An 18,306-nucleotide genomic window follows, 5' to 3' on the forward strand; every position below is an offset into this window, starting at 1 on the left:
TTTTGGATGTTGGATATGCTTAGATGTTGCTATATCTAAGTAGAAACAACGGGCACTTCACTAGACATAAAACCCTGACGCCCAGTAGTGAGGCCAGTACTGTGGTTACAGACTGGGGCTCTTCTGGAGAAGTAAGTGAAACCATGTGAGTGAATGAGCTCCTTACAGAAAACAGTTGGGAGAAAACACCAGGGAAAATCCTGAGCGTTGGGCATCCCCAGTGGTGGGAGGAAGGTAGAAGGAGGAGCACGAGTGACATACGATTCAAACAAAAGACTCCAGAGTTTTGATCAGAGCGACAGAAGGAAACCAAGGAAGGGGCACGTGGAATCTGAAGGGAGGCTATTGATGTCCTCAGATGACCCAGCACACGACAGAGAATGAGTATGTGAGACGGGGTTTCAGAGAAACTGAGGCAGCCCTTCCCAGCTCATTCTTACATAAGACTGGGCGGCTATGAATGGTTAAAAAAATTATTTATTTATTTTAGTGAGAGAGGTAGGGGGAGAGAGAGAGTCAGATAGACAAACAGACAGGAACATCAACTTGTTCCTGAATGTGCCCCAACTGAGGATCGAACCAGCAACCTCTGAGCTTTGGGATAATGCTCTAACCAACCAAACTATCCAGCCAGGGCTTAACACTCTGGTTTTTTGTTGTTGTTGTTGTTGTTTTTACTTTTATTAACTTTTAGAGAGGAGAGAGAATGAGAGAGAGAGAGAGAGAGAAGGGGGAGGGAGGAGCAGGAAGCATCAACTCCCATATGTGCCTTGACCAGGCAAGCCCAGGGTTTTGAACCGGCAACCTCAGCATTCCAGGTCGACACTTTATCCACTGCGCCACCACAGGTCAGGCCACACTCTGGTTTTAATTATCCTAGGAGCTTGTACTCTCTCTAGATTTGTAGGGGTTAATTTTATCTTCCATTTTAGTGTTTCAAAGAAGGAAAATATTTTAATTTGAAATGCAGTTACATAGTTTCTGTTGTGAACTGGTATTAGTTGTGGGAAAACTCAAGGAGATTGGAGTTTATATTCTGATGGAGAAGACAGGGTGAACATATACAAATAATATGTTGAGAAAAAAGGAATTATTTCCTTTTGTTCTTCATTTCTCATGTTGGTAAGCAATAAAAAATGAAACTCTGAAGGTCTAACTTGTATAACTGTCAGGAAATCCAAGCACTGGGATAACATCTGGCTGTAGCTGTGACTCCGGGTAGGGGACAGCAAGAGCGTGTGCCATAGACCTGATTCTTTATCCCAGTAATTCTTAGGAGGACGACATAGGTACATCACTTCCTCTTTCTGGGCTTCAGTTTCTTCATTTGTAAAGTGGAGGTGATCATCCCTGTCTCAATTTGCTGCTGGGAAAATTAGAACTGAGATATGAGATAGGTCAAGTACCTCACATAGTTCCTAGCTCATAGTTAAGTTCTTAGTCATAGACATTACGTAATGGGATCTTTTTCCATCGTGCCTATTGCCATAGTAATGGTGGTAGAAAATTGTTGCCTCATTATCTGTAGCCTAAAAATAGGGAACTATCTCTGAGGAGAGAGTCTCAAATGCAAATGACACACCAGCACCTATATTACCTCACGTTGTGAATTCTCTGGAAATGTAAGAACCACAATAATCAAAGCCAGGACAGGAATGAGAAGACGGCATTGAACACTTAATTGACTATCTAGTGACTGAAAAGCATGTGTATAAAATGTCTTTGATCCTTGAGTTTAAAGAAATACCCTGAACTAGGGGAAAGTATTCATTAGAAAGAGAAAGGCTGGCAGTTTAGGCTGTGTTCTTAGGGAAAGGAACGTAGGACTTAGTACACGAGAAATGGGGTTACAAAAGGTAGACATTTTTAAAACTATGAGCACCACACATCACGTCAGGAAAAGCTGTTACCAAAGAACATTGCTATCACTCTTGATTTGGCTTGGGTCATTTCCCGTTTAATGAAATGACACTCAACAGCTTCTCTGCGTTGGGGGTCATGGGAGAGAGTCAGGGACGTAGAATGGAGAGCCTGGAGTGGGCGGCGTGGCGTGAGGGTTCTGTTCAGACCTGTGAAACTTGGTTATGTGTGATGTCAGTCCTATAAGGAAAATTACCGAAAGTGTGGAAGAAACTGATTATCCATTCTGCAGAAACCCCGAAGGAGGAAGGAAATGTGGGTAGTAGGCTCATACTGTGAGGAAGGAAACTGTAACTGCAGATGGCCTTTAAAGTACCTTGTGAAAATTAACTTTTTAACTGTAAAACTAACCCATGCCCAGGTGTAGTGATGCTTTGTCTTTGTTAGCCCTCCGAGTTGCAAGCTTTAATTTTCATTTTAGTTATTGAGGTATAGTAAGTATTGCATTCACTCTCTTCATTACCTGTCTCTCACACCAGGAACTAGGAACCTCGTGTGGCTTTAGGCAAATCACTTCCTTTCTAGGCCTGGTTTTCCTCGTGGCCTCCCTTGAATTGATTTCTAAGGCCTCTCGTTGAACGGATTCCCTCCTAGCTCCACAAACCCACTGATTCTAATCCTGTTCTATTTGTACAGCCAGTGTACTTGCTTTGCCACTAGATGGCACTAATGTGCCTTTGAACCCGTTCACCTCTGGGTTTTCAGAATCTGGGATCTGAAGGAGTCCTGGAATTTTTTCTTATTCTGCTCCCTGATAAACAATTGGGGAAACTGAGATTCAGAGGTTACGTGACATGGCCAATGTCACACAGTCACTGAAAACCTCTTGAATCCTAGGCAGCCATCTTTCCATGTCAGTGTTTCTCTAGGGAAATTTATAAGGGAAGTTCAAAGAGAGACGATGTTCTCAACCTTTCCTGTTCTTGGTTAATTATTTAAAAAGTAATTTAGAACCATTCTTTAATTATGCATATTGTCACATTCAAAATAAATAGTTGGCCAGCTTTTGTGTTTTGTATTGGTTTCCTCAGAACAGAAATCTGCCGTGTCAGCTTGTGAAGGCCAGCACCCCTCCTGTCGCTCGCTTGCCCTCGCACTTTGCTCTGGAAATAAGCCCTGCAGAAGTCTCAGCCAGGGCCTCTCTGTCGGGTGATCCTTTCTGCGCCCTTGCCCAGGCCCTTGGATAAGAGGTTTGCCTTTCAGCTCTTCCTCCCACCCGAACACGGGCAGCCGTTCTTCTGTTTTGTCTTTGTCCACGTGTCCACTCGAGCTTTGGGCCGAGTGGAGTGGATATGCCCTGGTTCTTAAAAATTTGATCTTCTTTGTTTTCCAGCACCTGTTCACTGCCCTTCCCTACCCCCACCTTTATCGGCGACAAGGGTGATACTGCCCTAAATCGTGGCTGTGTGAGCAGAAGGGTGTAGTGGGAGGCAGTGTGCCACGTAGGAGGGCGAGGATGCGGGGATCACACTGACTTGGTTGAATCTGTCCTCTACTGAGGGCTGACCCTGTGACCCACCCTCATCTCTCCAAGGAGAGAATGGTTATGGCCTTGAAAGGCTGCTGTGAGCAATAAATGAGGTAATGTATGAAAGGCTCTGGTGTCAGCACTTGGCACACGCAGTAGATGTCAGAAGTGCTACTTACTCTGGTTGCTGTTGTATAGAAGGGAACAGGAGCGACTGTAGCATATGAAAGGATGGTTTCAGCCAGAAGAGCTGATTTTCCTGTTAGAGAAAGAGGGGGGAGGGTGCAAGGTATGCCAGGGTCACAGTCAGTATTTCAGACAAATCGTGTGGAACTGTGTGCCTTGTGTGGTGCCCAGCGGCCCCGTGCAGCAGCTGAGCACTGGAAATGTGGTTGACTTTGAGACATGTTGCACGTATTGCATGTGCATCAAATTGCAAAAATGAAAAAAAAAGTATGTAGTATGGAAAAATGAATATACAATGTCAGTACTTTAGTAAATTGATAACATGTTGAAATGATAATATTTTAGATATGTAGAATCAAAAAAATGTTATTAAAATTAATTTCACCCATTTGTTTTGACTTTGTAAATGTGGCTACTAGAAAATGTAAGGAGGCTAGCATGATGTCTCTGTCTGACAGCATTGGACCAAAGGAAGGAGATCTTTGGTGCTGAGCATATACAACTCTGATTTGGGGAATCATGTGAGAGGGTCCTTTTGAAGTTTCTTTTGATTTTTTTCTTTTCCGATGGTCTCTTCTCAAGAGCATGACTATCCAGAATAAAGATCTAAGTCACTATTGGTCATAATAGTTTATATAATAATTTAAAATTTAAAGTGTTATCCACTAAATATTCTCCTTAGTGTCCCAAATTCTAAGGCCCTCATCTGAGAAACAAGATATGAACGCATTATGTATATTTAGTGAGCAATGAGAAGATCCTAGAGTTCGCTGTAAAGCCATTTCATGATTTCCAGGAAAAGGGTGTGTGCAAATGATTCATGTCTCATTATAATTATGTTAACCAGGGGTCCCCAAACTACGGCCCGCGGGCCACATGCAGCCCCCTGAGGCCATTTATCCGGCCCCCGCCGCACTTCTGGAAGGACACCTCTTTCATTGGTGGTCAGTGAGAGGAGCATAGTTCCCATTCCACACTTCTGGAAGGGCACCTCTTTCATTGGTGGTCAGTGAGAGGAGCATAGTTCCCATTGAAATATTGGTCAGTTTGTTGATTTAAATTTACTTGTTCTTTATTTTAAATATTGTATTTATTCCCGTTTTGGTTTTTTACTTTAAAATAAGATATGTGCAGTGTACATAGGAATTTGTTCATAGTTTTTTTTATAGTCCGGCCCTCCAACGGTCTGAGGGACAGTGAACTGGCCCCCTGTGTAAAAAGTTTGGGGACCCCTGATGTTAACCGTACTAGATGAAAACCTATTAGCAGTTAGTGACCCTAGAATTTTCTTCAGATTCAAATTATTAAAACAACAAAAATGACCAAGAGTAAAAAGAGAATCTTAATATGTATTACATTTATTTCATTTTAAAGCACTGGTTTACAAAACATTGACTTGTTTCAAAAATTTCAAGCTAAATAGTAACTTCATTACCTGTTATATGCTATAGAGCTATAAAATGACTGCTCATTTTAGACATTTTGTAACCCTTGTCTTTTCAGGTGCATTGACAAGTCCGGTTCTTTTTTTATATATTGAATTTACATTCACTATTGTTTTATAACCACCCATGTGAAATAGTTTTGTGGGAAGTTTGTTCCTTGCTGATGCAAGAAGGCAAAGAAGGCACATGCATTCTGAGAACTTTGAGGGTAGTTCTCCTTGTTTTTGATTTAGTCGTAGAATGAGATATACCTTGTTCCAAATAAACTCGCTACTGTAATTCATTGGATATAAAATGCCATCAATCATAAGAAGCACGTTTATATTGAGTGTCACCTGAATGCTTACAACAAAACTGAAAAGCTTTTGCTTAAGATGCATCTATTTCAGAAATGTTAAATGGTGAAAAGAAAGTGTACCTTATAACTGATGAAATTCACAGATTTTGAAACTTTCAACTTGGTTAGGAGTTAGAGATCTTGTTTCTTACATTGTTTTATAAGTTAGCATCAGACTGTTGGCCCTCTCAGAGTGTATTATGTTTAGTGAGTATGGTTTGGTGCATTGGAGCTCTTATCATTTGATTCTATACATAACCAGAAAGCAAAGTGTAATGAGTTAATTTTTAAGTTGCTGAAAGTCTCTTGATTCAAAAAAGTGAATTTCTAACTCTGTTTCAACCTGGTGCCTCTGTTTCTCCCTCCTCCTACCAAACATCCATCCACCCCCTTTTAGCTGTCACCTGTCCCTCTGACAAATATCTGTTCTCCATAAAACTCCCAATAGCAGGTATTTATAGCCTCTTGTGAATTCAAGGCAAAGTGTTATAAATTGCCTAAGGATGTTTGCTTTCTAAGCCTTATCTCTAATTACCGGCTAAAAAAACTTGATCAGCTTGAAGAACTTTCAGGCCTTGAGTAGCCAAATGGAACAAGTTTTGTGGGAATCGCTGGGGAGGAGGGAGATAGGGGTAGTTCTCACTCTGCCTCTGGGAGGCGGTGCACAGATAACTGAGCATCTTGTTTCCTTTCCCACCATCAAGTGTTCAACCCACTCTACCTGCTGCTCACTGCCTTTGTCCTGGAGGCCAGGGAGAAGCGGATTGCCTGCCACTGCTGGCCCTACTGACTGTATCTGAAAGGCAGGCAAACTGGACTGTAATCGCTGCATTTCTGACTAATTTCATTGAATTTTTATCAGTTTTATCTTCCTTTTGATAGACACTATTGAATTTTAAGGAAATCCTGTGAAGTAAATATTTCTTTTGTAATTTCAATAGCTACTTCCTAACTTACCTGTTTTCTCAATCTTTGTGTTTGCCAATCCTATTGACTTAAGTCAGGCTTTCCATTTTGAGATTCCGAGCCTACTTTTCTAAATTATTTCAGGCATGCCTAAGCAGATACGGGCTAGAGCAGTTTGACTCTTAGTAAGAGTAGGAAAATTTTTCTCCTCAAGTTACACTCATCAGTTGATACTTTGCTGATACTTTGTATGCTTTCTACATAGTTGGTGCTCAATAAAAACGTTAGATTAATCCCACACTTACAATTTCAGGGCTTGTAAACAGAGCTCTCCATTGCATTCACAGAATTTGTTTAACACAACAAGTGGTCTTGCTCAGCAAAAGGTAGACACTGATACTACACCTGCTTTCAGTGTCATATTAGCTTTCAAAATTATATGGAAAAATCCATCTTCATTTGCTAAATTTCCATATATTTATGTTTCTTATAAAATGTAAGGCAAGGCCCTGGCCATTTGGCTCAGTGGTAGAGCGTCAGCCTGGCATGCAGGAGTCCGCGTTCAATTCCCGGCCAGGGCACACAGGAGAAGCGCCCATCTGCTTCTCCACCCTCCCCCTCTCCTTCCTCTCTGTATCTCTCTTCCCCTCCCGCAGCCAAGACTCCATTGGAGCAAGGTTGGCCCGGGCGCTGAGGATGGCTCCGTGGCCTCTGCCTCAGGCACTAGAATGGCTCTGGTCGCAACAGAGCGATGCCCCAGATGGGCAGAGCATCGCCCCCTGGTGGGCGTGCCAGGTGGATCCCGGTCGGGCACACGTCAGAGTCTGTCTGACTGCCTCCCCGTTTCCAACTTCAGAAAAATACAAAAAAAAAAAAAATGTAAGGCAGATATTTATTATATAGCTTTGTATACTTGACCATAGTGTTTGTTGATAGTATCTTAAATGATGTTCAGATTACATATCATAAATGTCTCTGCATGTTGGAATGACTGACTCTCGGTCTTTGCAGCTCGGGGTGTGGTTTTCTCTCGGCTGTGCGTACCTGGCCTTGGAAGACTACGCAGGTTCAGCAAAGGCATTTCAGCGCTGTGTGACGCTAGAACCCGACGTAAGTTTGTTTGGTCTTCTTCCCTTATCACAGCTCTAAGTTAGTATTCTCTAAGTTATTTGAATTGCACTGTAGTCCAACATAGCAATTTCTATGGGTATATAAATTCAGTTATGCAAGGTAAGTTCTAGAGAGCTGCTGTATAGCATTGAGTTGAATTAACAGTGCTGTATTGTGCACTTGAATTTTTATAAAGAGGGTAGATATATTGTGCTCTCATCACAATGAAAATAAAGGCCGAAAAATTCAATTTTCATGTGTTTTATGTTAAAAAAAAAAGAACAGCAATTCCTTTTGTGTTGGAGGAAAATATACCTGTGACTGCGGGTCACATCTTAAGATTTATAATTTATAAATCTAGAAATACTAATACAAAGTTTAGAAATAAATTTCTTCTCATAATAGCTAAGTTATTCATGGTTTCATTTAGAAAATAATTTTGATAAAACAGTTTTTTTTAGTTCAAACCATACTTCACTGAAGTATAAAGTCTCACGTAGATTTTGTCATGCACTAACATGTGCTGCCTATTTAATTACATTATTAGAAAGCTCTTTTAGTTTACAATCTTTTAGTACTTAACAGCTTTACTGAGATGGTAAGTAATTCATGGACCTATAGTTCATTTAAAATGTACAATTCAATTATATTTTCATATATTTAAAATTGTGCAACCATTACCACAGTTTTAGAACATTTTTATTATAATAAAAAGAAAACCTCTGTACCTATTAGCGGTCACTCTGCATGTCTCTCATACACATCCCACCCCCACTCCATACCCCCCCACCCCCAGCTCCAGGTAAGCACTAGCCCAAGTACGTTCTGTCTCTGTGGATTTGCCTAGTCTGGGCACTTACACTATGTGCTTTTTTTGTAACTGGCTTTTTCACTTAGATTAATGTTTTTATAGTTCATCCCTGTTACATGTATCAGTACTACATTCATTTATATGGCCAAATAATATGTATTTCATTGTGTGTACATATCATATGTTATTTATTCGTGTATCAGTTGATAGACATTTGAACTGTGCCACCTTTTGGGCTATTAAGAATTATACTGTTCTGCACATTCATTTACGCATTTTTGTGTGGATTTATGTTCCTGTTTTTCTTGGACAGATGCCTAGTAATAGAGTAACTGGTTCATATGTTAGCTCTGCGTTCACGATTTTGAGAAACGACCAGACTGTCTTCTAAGCACCATTTTAGATTCCCACCAGCAATGTATGAGGCTTCAAGTTCTCTACATCTTTGTTAACACTTACCAATATCTTTTTGATTATACACATCCTTGTAGGTAGTATCTCATTGTGGTTTCAATTTGCATTTCCTTGATGGCCAATGATTCTGAGCATCTTTCCATGTGCTTCTTGGCCATTCATGTATCATGTGTGGATAAATATTTCTGTCCTTTGCCTATTTTTAAATTGGGTTGTTTTTTTATTGTTGAGTTGTACGAGTTCTTTATATATCCTAGATACAAGTTCCATATCAGGTGTATGATTTGCAGATTTTTTTTCCCATTCTGTAAGTTGTTTTTCACTTTTTGGTAGTGTCCTTTGAGGTATATAGATGTTTAATTTTGATAAGGTCCAGTTTATCTATTTTTCTGTTGTTGCTTATGCGTTTGGTGTCATATTTATGTCTAATCTGCTGTTAAGTTTATTCATTAAACTCATCACACTATGTGTCACAATGGATGTTAACTGAACTTGTGGTAATCATTGCACAATATATATATACATATATAAAACCAATTGGAAACCTAAAACCAATACATTGTTATATATCAATTAAAAAATTAAACATCGTTTTAGATTGTGTATTTTTTTTTTTTAGTTCAAGAATTTTCATTTGGTTTTTATAGTTTTCATGCTTCTGAGATTCCCTAATTATGTTCCCTTATTATGTTCATGTTTTCTTCATTTCTTTGATTATGTTTATAACAACTGCTTTGAAGTCCTTGTGTGCTTATTTTCACATCTCTTTCATTTCTGTGTCTGTTAATTGTTTTTCCTTTGGCTATGGCTAAATTTTCCTGCTTATTTGCATGCATGTCTACCAGTTGTTGTTGTTTTTAATTGTGGATGCTGTATTGTTGAGTTTCTGGGTTTTTCTGCAGAAGACATAGTTTTATTTTATTATTTGGTTAATTTGTCTTCCCTTGGATGATAGTGTTTTACTTTGGCATTTGGTTAGTTTACTTGGGTGTAGATCAGCTCTATTTTAATCTTTGTTAGGGTGGGTCTTGAGTTGTCTTTTTTCTATGGTTGCAATCACCCTTATCTTAAGATATAACCTTTTGGGGGCAGTACTTAATGCCCTGGGTGCTTAATGCCTCAAGCATTCTCCACTCTGATTAGTCGGAACTTGAATAACTGCCAGCACTGTGTGGCATCTATCCATCTCACCGCTCTCTGGTAGTTGTTCTCTGCCAGGCCGCAAGAAGATTTTCTCTGCACATGGATAGCTTAGTATTCAGCCAAGGGCTCCATGAGATGCTTATGGAGATTTCTGGAACTTATTCTCTGCAGCTCTCTCTTTCCTGGTATTCTGTCCTGTAATTCCAGCCACCTTTTCAGTCCTGCACTCTGATCTCTTCTTCATCTCATAGACTTGCTGAGCTTTGTTTGGTTTCTATCTTTCTATAAGTGCCTCTGAATTAGAAGCCTAGGTGGATTGAGATGCTTGAGTTGTTTATTCCTTCTCAAGGATCACAGTCCTGTAAGTCAGCCTGTTGTCCAGCTTCTCAAACACAGTGTCCTAAGTTTTGTTCAGTTTGTAGCTTTTTATGGTGATAAGACTGGTCTGTGCTAACTGTGCTATGCCTGAGAGCAAAGGTGCGTTGCCATTTATTTTTTACATCATGTGTATGGAACTTGAGATTTATATAATCTGTATTTTATAAAAAGTAGATCAAAGAGGAGTATATTTATATTATTCTTGTTAGAATCAACATTTATATGAAAGTTTTAATTTATTTTTATTATTGTATAGAGGAGTAGGGAGAAAAATATGTTCAATGAAATGCTTAGGAATAACACTGGAGAACACACTCTCCTTCATTCTTTTATCTGCTGAGGGGTGATTGTAAAATAGCAGAGCCTTTTAGATAGGAGAGACAATATTCTCCATTGTCTTGGGTTTGCAATAAATCTATGTCATGTGTAAATTGTGTTGTAAATTGTCCCACTATTTTGTAAATATAACCTGGAAATAAAGTATTAAATTCCAAATTAGGGCTTTGACAGTGATAGCAATTTGTTGACTGTTCTTGTGAGTTTTTCATGCTAAATTATAAAAGTTACATTTAGTTTATTTAATTTCCTCATACACCTTTATACACACCTTAGTGAAAATTGTTTTGTAAGGAACACATTTTGGACTAGGAAAATAGGTTATATTTTTGGCTGTAGCAATTATTTTGCCTAAATGAGAATAGTCTCTAACTGGGTTTTCTGTCATTTCAGAATGCTGAGGCTTGGAACAATTTATCGACTTCCTATATCCGATTAAAACAAAAGTAAGTATTGATACATCAGACAAGTATGAAGAACTTTGCTTCTAAAATAAATGAGAATTTCTTCAACTGAATACTGAAACATTGTGCCCTATCATTGTTTGACTTCTAAATGTAGTTTATTTTTTGAAAACATTTAATATGCAATAAAATAAGAAATCTTACTTGAAATCTTTATTTGCTACTGAAGTTTTGCATCCTAAATTTCATGACATGATAAAAGCAGGCATGCCTTGTAGTTGGTCAACTCAACTGATAAATTCATATTGATTGCTTGCTGTGTACTAGACATTATTGAGAAATAGAAATGTGAACCAATGTCTTTAGGGAGTGTAGGTTTAAAAAATAAAACATTATGCCATAGTATTAAAAAAATTGATTAACAATATAGGTAGTATGTAGTAAAACATTAAGTGAGAGATACAATGAGGGTGATAATAATAGTGGGTGATATTTGTAGAACACTTCATTCTGTGCCAGATGTCTCAAAAGAGAGTGTGTGTACAGTCCTGATTCATAGATGCTTCTGAGACAATATTGGAATTGAGCTAAAATTTGGAGAATGGGTAGAGGGCACAGAGGAAAACCTTTCTGGTGAGGGGAATTTGATCGAATGCAGAGTGACAGGGGTGAACACAACACCTTAGGAGACAGGAAGTAAAAAAATCCAAGTATAGACTACAGTGAGATCTGTAGTGAGTAGTAAGTTTGGAAAAGTCATGTGGGGTCAAATTGCAGTATGCTTTGATTATCTGACTATCAGCTTGAGACTGTTCTGTTGGAAATAAGGGGCCAAGATTTCAGTGGGGAGTTTCATGGAGAAAGAAGCTTTAGGAAAAGGTTTATCTGATGGCAGTGTGTGGGACAGACTGGAGAGGAAGCTGGGGCTGCGGAGCCAGTTAGGAGACAGCTGTTGTAACAATCCAGGCAGGAGATAGCTCGACTGGAAAAAGAAGGGGCGATGCCCGTTTGTAATGGGACAACCAACATGATGGGCTTGAGCCAAGTCAACAGTGACGGGAAGGGCAAGGACAAGGACTGCTGTGACCACGGTTTTAGTACATGGTTCAAGGATGGCTCTATTTCTATTTTTATTTGGCCTTAATTTAGTTTTTCTTTGTGGATTCACAAGATACTACTAAAGATATCATTAAATCCACACTGCATTGAGATCATGGAATGTTTTCGCTGCTCTTGGATGACAGTCTACAAAAATAAAGTACTATTTTTCTACTATTCTCTTCAGAAAATAATATTATGTTCTTGATTGCAACTGATTGTGTTAAAACTCACTAGAGACCCTTTCGAATGAAAGTAAGGGGCGAGGGAAGTCCCTATCATACAATAGTTGTAGAATGATCTCAGCCTGTTTTTCTAGTAACCCTGATAATTTATTTTTTATTTTTTTACCCTGATAATTTTGTATGTAGAGAGTCTCCCAATGCCCAACCTTGTCTTTTAGCCCAAGATTTCTCTCTTAGATGCTTTTACACATTGTTTCTCAACTTCTTTTGGATGTTTTCTTGTCTTCACGCAGCTCCATGAACAGGTTTTTGTGTAAAAGTGGGGTTGTAAGGTCAGAGGTAAATCACTCCTTTATTTTTTGCTTTTTAGTCTTTCCTTTCATTGCTGCTCCTCTAGACAGAACTAAATTTTGACTCAGGCTAATTGTTACTGCTCCTCTCAAAAGAGTTCCATGCCTTAAAGTGACTTTTTAAGCTACCATGTCTATATCCCTTTGCCATCACAAGGTTCTTCATAAAAGTTCTGTTCTCTGTTGTACCTGATTCCCATTGACGTTCTGTCCCTCACTTATGTCACCAGTCCTGTGGGGAAATTTCCCATCTTCCTATATAACTTCCATCGTGCAGTGTCATTAACATTGTGGGTGTGAAAAGTGAATTCTACATTGATGTTCCTTATAAAAAAGCCATATTTATTGAAAAAGAATTGCACTGCAAAAATTTTGAGGACAAGAAATTGCAATTAGAGGGTGGGAGGACATACAGGAAAAAAATCAGCTTGCTTGCATGGATTGCTGCTTATTGAGTCTTTTCCAGTAGGATAACTTCGCCCCCTGTGTGGATGGGAGGACTGGGTGTCTCAGCTCACCACTGTCTGAGGTTGTTGCTGTCACATGGGAGTGGGCACAGGGAGTGTAGTAGAGAAAGGGAAAAAGGGAAAAAATCCCATAGAAACAATTTATGGCTGAATTTGAAGAAGTGTTAGAGTAAGGGTACTTTCATTTTTATCTATAAAAGAAGGTGGGCCAAGGGATGAATGAATTAATAGATTTCATAACTTAAGGTGTAAATTGTTTAATGCAGAGAATAAAAAACTATAGTGAATTGACTTTTATCAAGGACTTAATTGTAAGGAAATTATTTTGATACCATAGATATATTAGAGATTGATCAAATGATTTGTATGACTTGGGAAAAATTAGACGATATGGGCAACTTTTTTCCAAATGCTTAAGAGGGGTGATTCTCAGAGCACTGGCCTGGGATGGCCAGAGGAGCCACCATCATCCCCTCCAAAATTTGCCTTGAAGGCATCAAAGAGAGAGGGACGTTGACAAAACACTCTGAGGCCCAGTGGAGAAAGGAGGTGGATCTTGTCATCTGAAGTTAACAAAGTCAAAATGATCATTGGAAAGGGAAATTGATAGCATACCTTTGAAAAAGGTTACTGGAATTGTCTAGTAAAATATTTGTGACCTATAAGAGAATTACAATCTTTGTCCAGTCAGCAGAGTAAAGCATTAAGAAGCTTTTTTGTGCCCTGGCAGGTTTGCTCAGTGGTAGAGCATCAGCCTGGCATGTGGATGTCCTGGTTTGATTCCCAGTTAGGGTACACAGGAGAAGCACCCATCTGCTTCTCCACCCCTCCAAAGCCCCTTCTCTCTCTCACTGTTTCTTACCCTCCCACAGCCATGGCTCAATTGGTTCGAGTGCATCAGCCCAGGCACTGAGGATGGCTCTGTGGAGCCTGCACCTCAGGTGCTAAAAATAGCTCAGTTGCAAGCATGGCCCCAAATGGGCAGAGCATCAGCCGCACATGAGAATTACCAGGTGGATACCAGTTGGAGTACATATGGGAGTCTGTCTCTCTATCTCCCCTCCTCTCACTTGGAAAAGAAGAAAAAAAAACTTAAAAAAACTAAAAAAGAATCTTTTTGTTTACTGAGATGTTTAACTTCTAGAATAATTGGCATGGAAATCTGTTCATTTCCTGTCAATAACAAGTTTTTAAAAGTCTTTCTCTATTTTCTGAAGTGGCTGGTAAAGGACAAGGATTCCATGAGTTTTGTAAACCTTCCTGTAACACTACCTATCCTTACTTTAATGTCTATTGACTTTTAGCTCAGTTTGTATAATTTGCCCATAGTGTTCTCTTATGATTTTTAAAAATTATTAATCTTATTTATGCCATTTTTCTTTCATTCTAAGTGGAATATAGTTAGCCACTTGTCTGTTTCATTAGTTGTTTTCAAAGAGCCAGATTTTGGTTTAGTTATTCTTTATTTTTTTTTCTTAATGTTGTTCTTATCTATTTCTTAAATTTATTTGGTGTTCTATTTATAACAAATTAAGATGAATGTTTTAACTAATTTATTTTCTATCTTTCATGTCATAATTAATGCATATAAGATTACAAACTTCCTTCTGAATATTGCTTCAGCTATATCCTGCATTATGGTGATATATGGTACTTTCATTAATTTTTAAATATTTTGTACTATCTAATGTGAATTTATTTTTCTTCCACCCACTGTGTGTTTTTTTAGAAGAATGTATAATTTTTAAACTGTTGACTGTTGATTTCTTATTTAATTGCAGAGACTATGGTCCATATATATATATATATATATATAATTTTACTTTTTTTAAACATAACTCAATTTTTGTTCCCAATCAAATTTACTGACATAATTAATTTCTGTTCTCAACATTGTTCATGAGGGCATTCTTTAGTAGTGCTTTTAAGTTAGGGCCAATAAGAGGTAAATTTTCTTAGTTCTTGTATATCTGAAAATGTTTGATTTTACATTTACTCTTGAGTGGTATGTTTAGCTTGTAAAATTTTAGGCTGAAAATTACCATATTTCCCCATGTATGAGATGCACCCTTTTCGGAAAAATTTAGGGTCTAAAAACTGGGTGTATCTTATAGAGTGGTTGTGGCATTTCAAATGCCATAGTTGGAACTGAGGACGAGGCAATATATGAAGACTGATTTGTCATCAGACACAGATGAGGACAAGCTAATGGATGGGAGTTTTGACAGTAATGAGGAGTTGTATGAATTTTATGATAAATAAAACTTGAGTTCAATAATTTTATGTAATACTTTTTTTTTCAAGTTTGGGCCCCAAAATTAAGGTGCGTCTTATACATGGGAGCGTCTTATACGTGGGGAAATATGATATTTTCATTCAGCATTTCAAAGGCAGTATTCAAAAATAGTCTTCTACCATTTTTTGTTGCTAACTTAATATCTGCTATTCTCTAATTGTCATTAGTTTGTAGGTTTTGGGATTGATTTATGTTCTGCAATTTCGCACAGTTTCCCTAGGTATTGCTTTATCTTTATAATGCTCAGCATGCAGAATATACTTTTGATTATAGAATTTAGGTCTTTGTTAGTCCTGGGAAATGCTCAGCTAGTTCTTTTCAAATGTAGTATCCTGACATTTTCTGCATTTGTTTCCTCTGGGACGAATGCCTGTCAAGTGTATGTTGGAGGCTTATCTCTCATTCTGTTTCTTTATCACTCTTTTACTTTTAATTCTGAATTCTGTATGAATTCCTCACTATTATCTTCCAATTCCGCTCCTCTCTTTAACTGTATGCAGTCTAGTTTTTGTCACCTATTGAGGTATTTTGGTTTGTTCTAATGTTTCTTTCAATTCCAAATTTTCTATTTGTTTTTTATTTACATCTCCCTATTCTTGCTTTAGATCTACTTATTTTTTGTTTTGTAATTTCCTGCTTCTATTAAAATTTTAAAAAATTTTTAGGGAAATTTGAGGTGCTTTGGGGTTATTTGGGCTTCTAATTCTGTTTATTAACATGAATGATTATGGACTGGTAGACAGTCCACATCAACATTTTGTATTCTTAGCTATGGTTTATTTAGCTATGGTTATTGATATTGTTCTCCTTCAACTTTGGCCTTCAATAGAGTGAAAGCTTTTAGAACTTTACAAGAAGCCCTCAAGTGCAACTATGAACATTGGCAGATCTGGGAAAACTACGTTCTCACTTGTATTGATGTTGGGGAATTTTCAGAAGCCATTAAAGCTTATCACCGGCTATTGGATTTAAGAGACAAATACAAAGATGTTCAGGTATGATATTAATATTTTATTATTTCAGTTTGTGTTTGGTATTAATACTTGATTAAAGGATAGAAATTATTTCCTTGAGTATAAACAGGAAAATTTTATTATTACCTGTAATACACTTAAAGGGTGTTTTTTCCTATAATCAAATATTCTTAGTTACATATTAATTCAGGCATTCCAATGTGAAATGTTTGTGTAATCATAGACTAAATATTACTGTGACCCTGTTATATAAATCTGATATGTGGTTTATATATATAGTCAGCCTGCAGAAACTAAATAGAAGGATATTTGTGTTATTTATTATGTAGGTTATGTCAGTGTAATAGCTGGAGTAAGTTCTATATTCATGTATTCACTCATTGAACAAACATTTACTGCATAATTTCAGGCTATTTGAATAATATAGAAATGAGGACTAACATTTTCTTTGCAATATTTAATGATATGATTCTCTTCTTAGCGAGATGAAATCAAAACCGGTTGACTTTTAACACAGTACAAAAAATACCATATACTTTCAGAAAATATGGGGGACTTGAAGCCACTGTGTTTGTCATTCAATAGGATTAAATACACAAGACCATGTGGGTTTAACTGTGGTTGAAAACAGTGTAACAAAGACAAAGGGTGGGAAGGTTAATTCAAAGTCAGGGGCTTGAAAATATAACACTTTATTTGCAATAATGAACATGTGCTATTTAAAATGGTGAATTTGGATTTATGAAAAACACCAGAAATAGCATCTAATAGATACATATGTTCTTTTGAATTACTGTTTTGGTTTCTTTGTATATATTCCCAGAGGTGGAATCTCTTGATCTTAGGCAATTTCATTTTTAATTTTTTGAGGTAACTCCATACTGCTTTCCACAGTAGCTATACCAGTCTGCATTCCCACCAAGAGAGCACAAGGGGTTCCTTTTCTCCACATCCTCGCCACCTTTTGTTATGTGTTGATTTATTAATGATAGCCATCCTGACATGTATGAGATGATATCGTGGTTTTTATTTGGATCTCTTTGATGATTAGTGATATTGAGCATTAAGTCATGAAACCATAAAAATCCTAGAAGAAAACATAGGTAGTAAACTTTCAGACATCTCTCGTAGCATTATTTTTGCCGATATATCTCCTTGGGCAAGGGAAACAAAAAAACAAACAAATGGGACAACATCAAACTACAAAGTTTTTGCACAGCAAAAGAAACCATCAGCAAAATGAGAAGGCAGCCCACTGCATGGGAGAATGTATTCGCCAATGATACATCTGATTAGAGGTTAATTTAAAAAATATATGAAGAACTTATAAAACTCAACACCAAGAACTCAAACAACACAATTAAAAAATGTGGGCAAAGTATTTGAATAGAAACTTCTCCAAAGAGGGCATTCAGATAGGTTAAATTTTTATATTGGTTTTGGGAAATGTTACTGAGAACATGAGGGCTAGATAACCAGTGACTGTCTCAGGTCAGATTGTGACCTGGAGCGCACCTTATCAGAGAGAACTGTCGAGTGTTCAGATGGAGAAAGCCACAATGAAATAATTTTCAGTTTACACTGGGCTGTATTAATAACTTCCTTTAGAAGTATCACAGAATGCTGATGGCAATGTTTAGTCTCAGGCCGGTGTGGGCAGAATCACTCCATAGTGGTTGAAAGGCTTGATGGCTAGTGAGGGGCTCGGTCATATTTAGCTTCACTGCATATTTCTGTCATCATGCTTTGTGACAACTCATCAGCATAGACTGAGACAATTGATAGATTGTCTGGACTATTTTTATCTTGGCTAAAAAAATTTAACTTAATTTGACTGTAAGTTCAGCAACAGGTATCTTTCAAAAACACTCTGATATTCTTATGTTTGACAGTACCTGACCCTATTCTATTCTAATATCCTTTAAAAAAAATTTTTACCTATTTTTTTCTACTTCTCTATAGATGTGATTTTGTCATTTTAATATGTGTGTGTGTGTGAATTCACACTCATTTTAATACAGATACAAGGTAAATTAGCTACAAATGATTCTCTTTTCACTATTTGTAGTAAGAATGAA

At 37.6% G+C, this 18,306-nt stretch overlaps 1 protein-coding gene across 2 annotated transcripts in view; it reads left to right on the forward strand.

Annotated features, from left to right (window-relative positions):
* Positions 1-18,306, forward strand: part of TTC27 (tetratricopeptide repeat domain 27) — a 161,871-nt gene that overhangs the window by 126,151 nt on the left and 17,414 nt on the right. For both annotated transcript variants that reach the window (XM_066266883.1, XM_066266884.1), the window contains 3 exons: positions 7,274-7,372; positions 10,848-10,900; positions 16,084-16,249. In XM_066266883.1, the coding sequence (XP_066122980.1) occupies positions 7,274-7,372; positions 10,848-10,900; positions 16,084-16,249 (318 nt within the window). The remainder of the gene's footprint in view (positions 1-7,273; positions 7,373-10,847; positions 10,901-16,083; positions 16,250-18,306) is intronic.

Source organism: Saccopteryx bilineata, chromosome 3 (assembly GCF_036850765.1).
Source record: "Saccopteryx bilineata isolate mSacBil1 chromosome 3, mSacBil1_pri_phased_curated, whole genome shotgun sequence".
Classification (NCBI taxonomy): Eukaryota; Metazoa; Chordata; class Mammalia; order Chiroptera; family Emballonuridae; genus Saccopteryx; species Saccopteryx bilineata.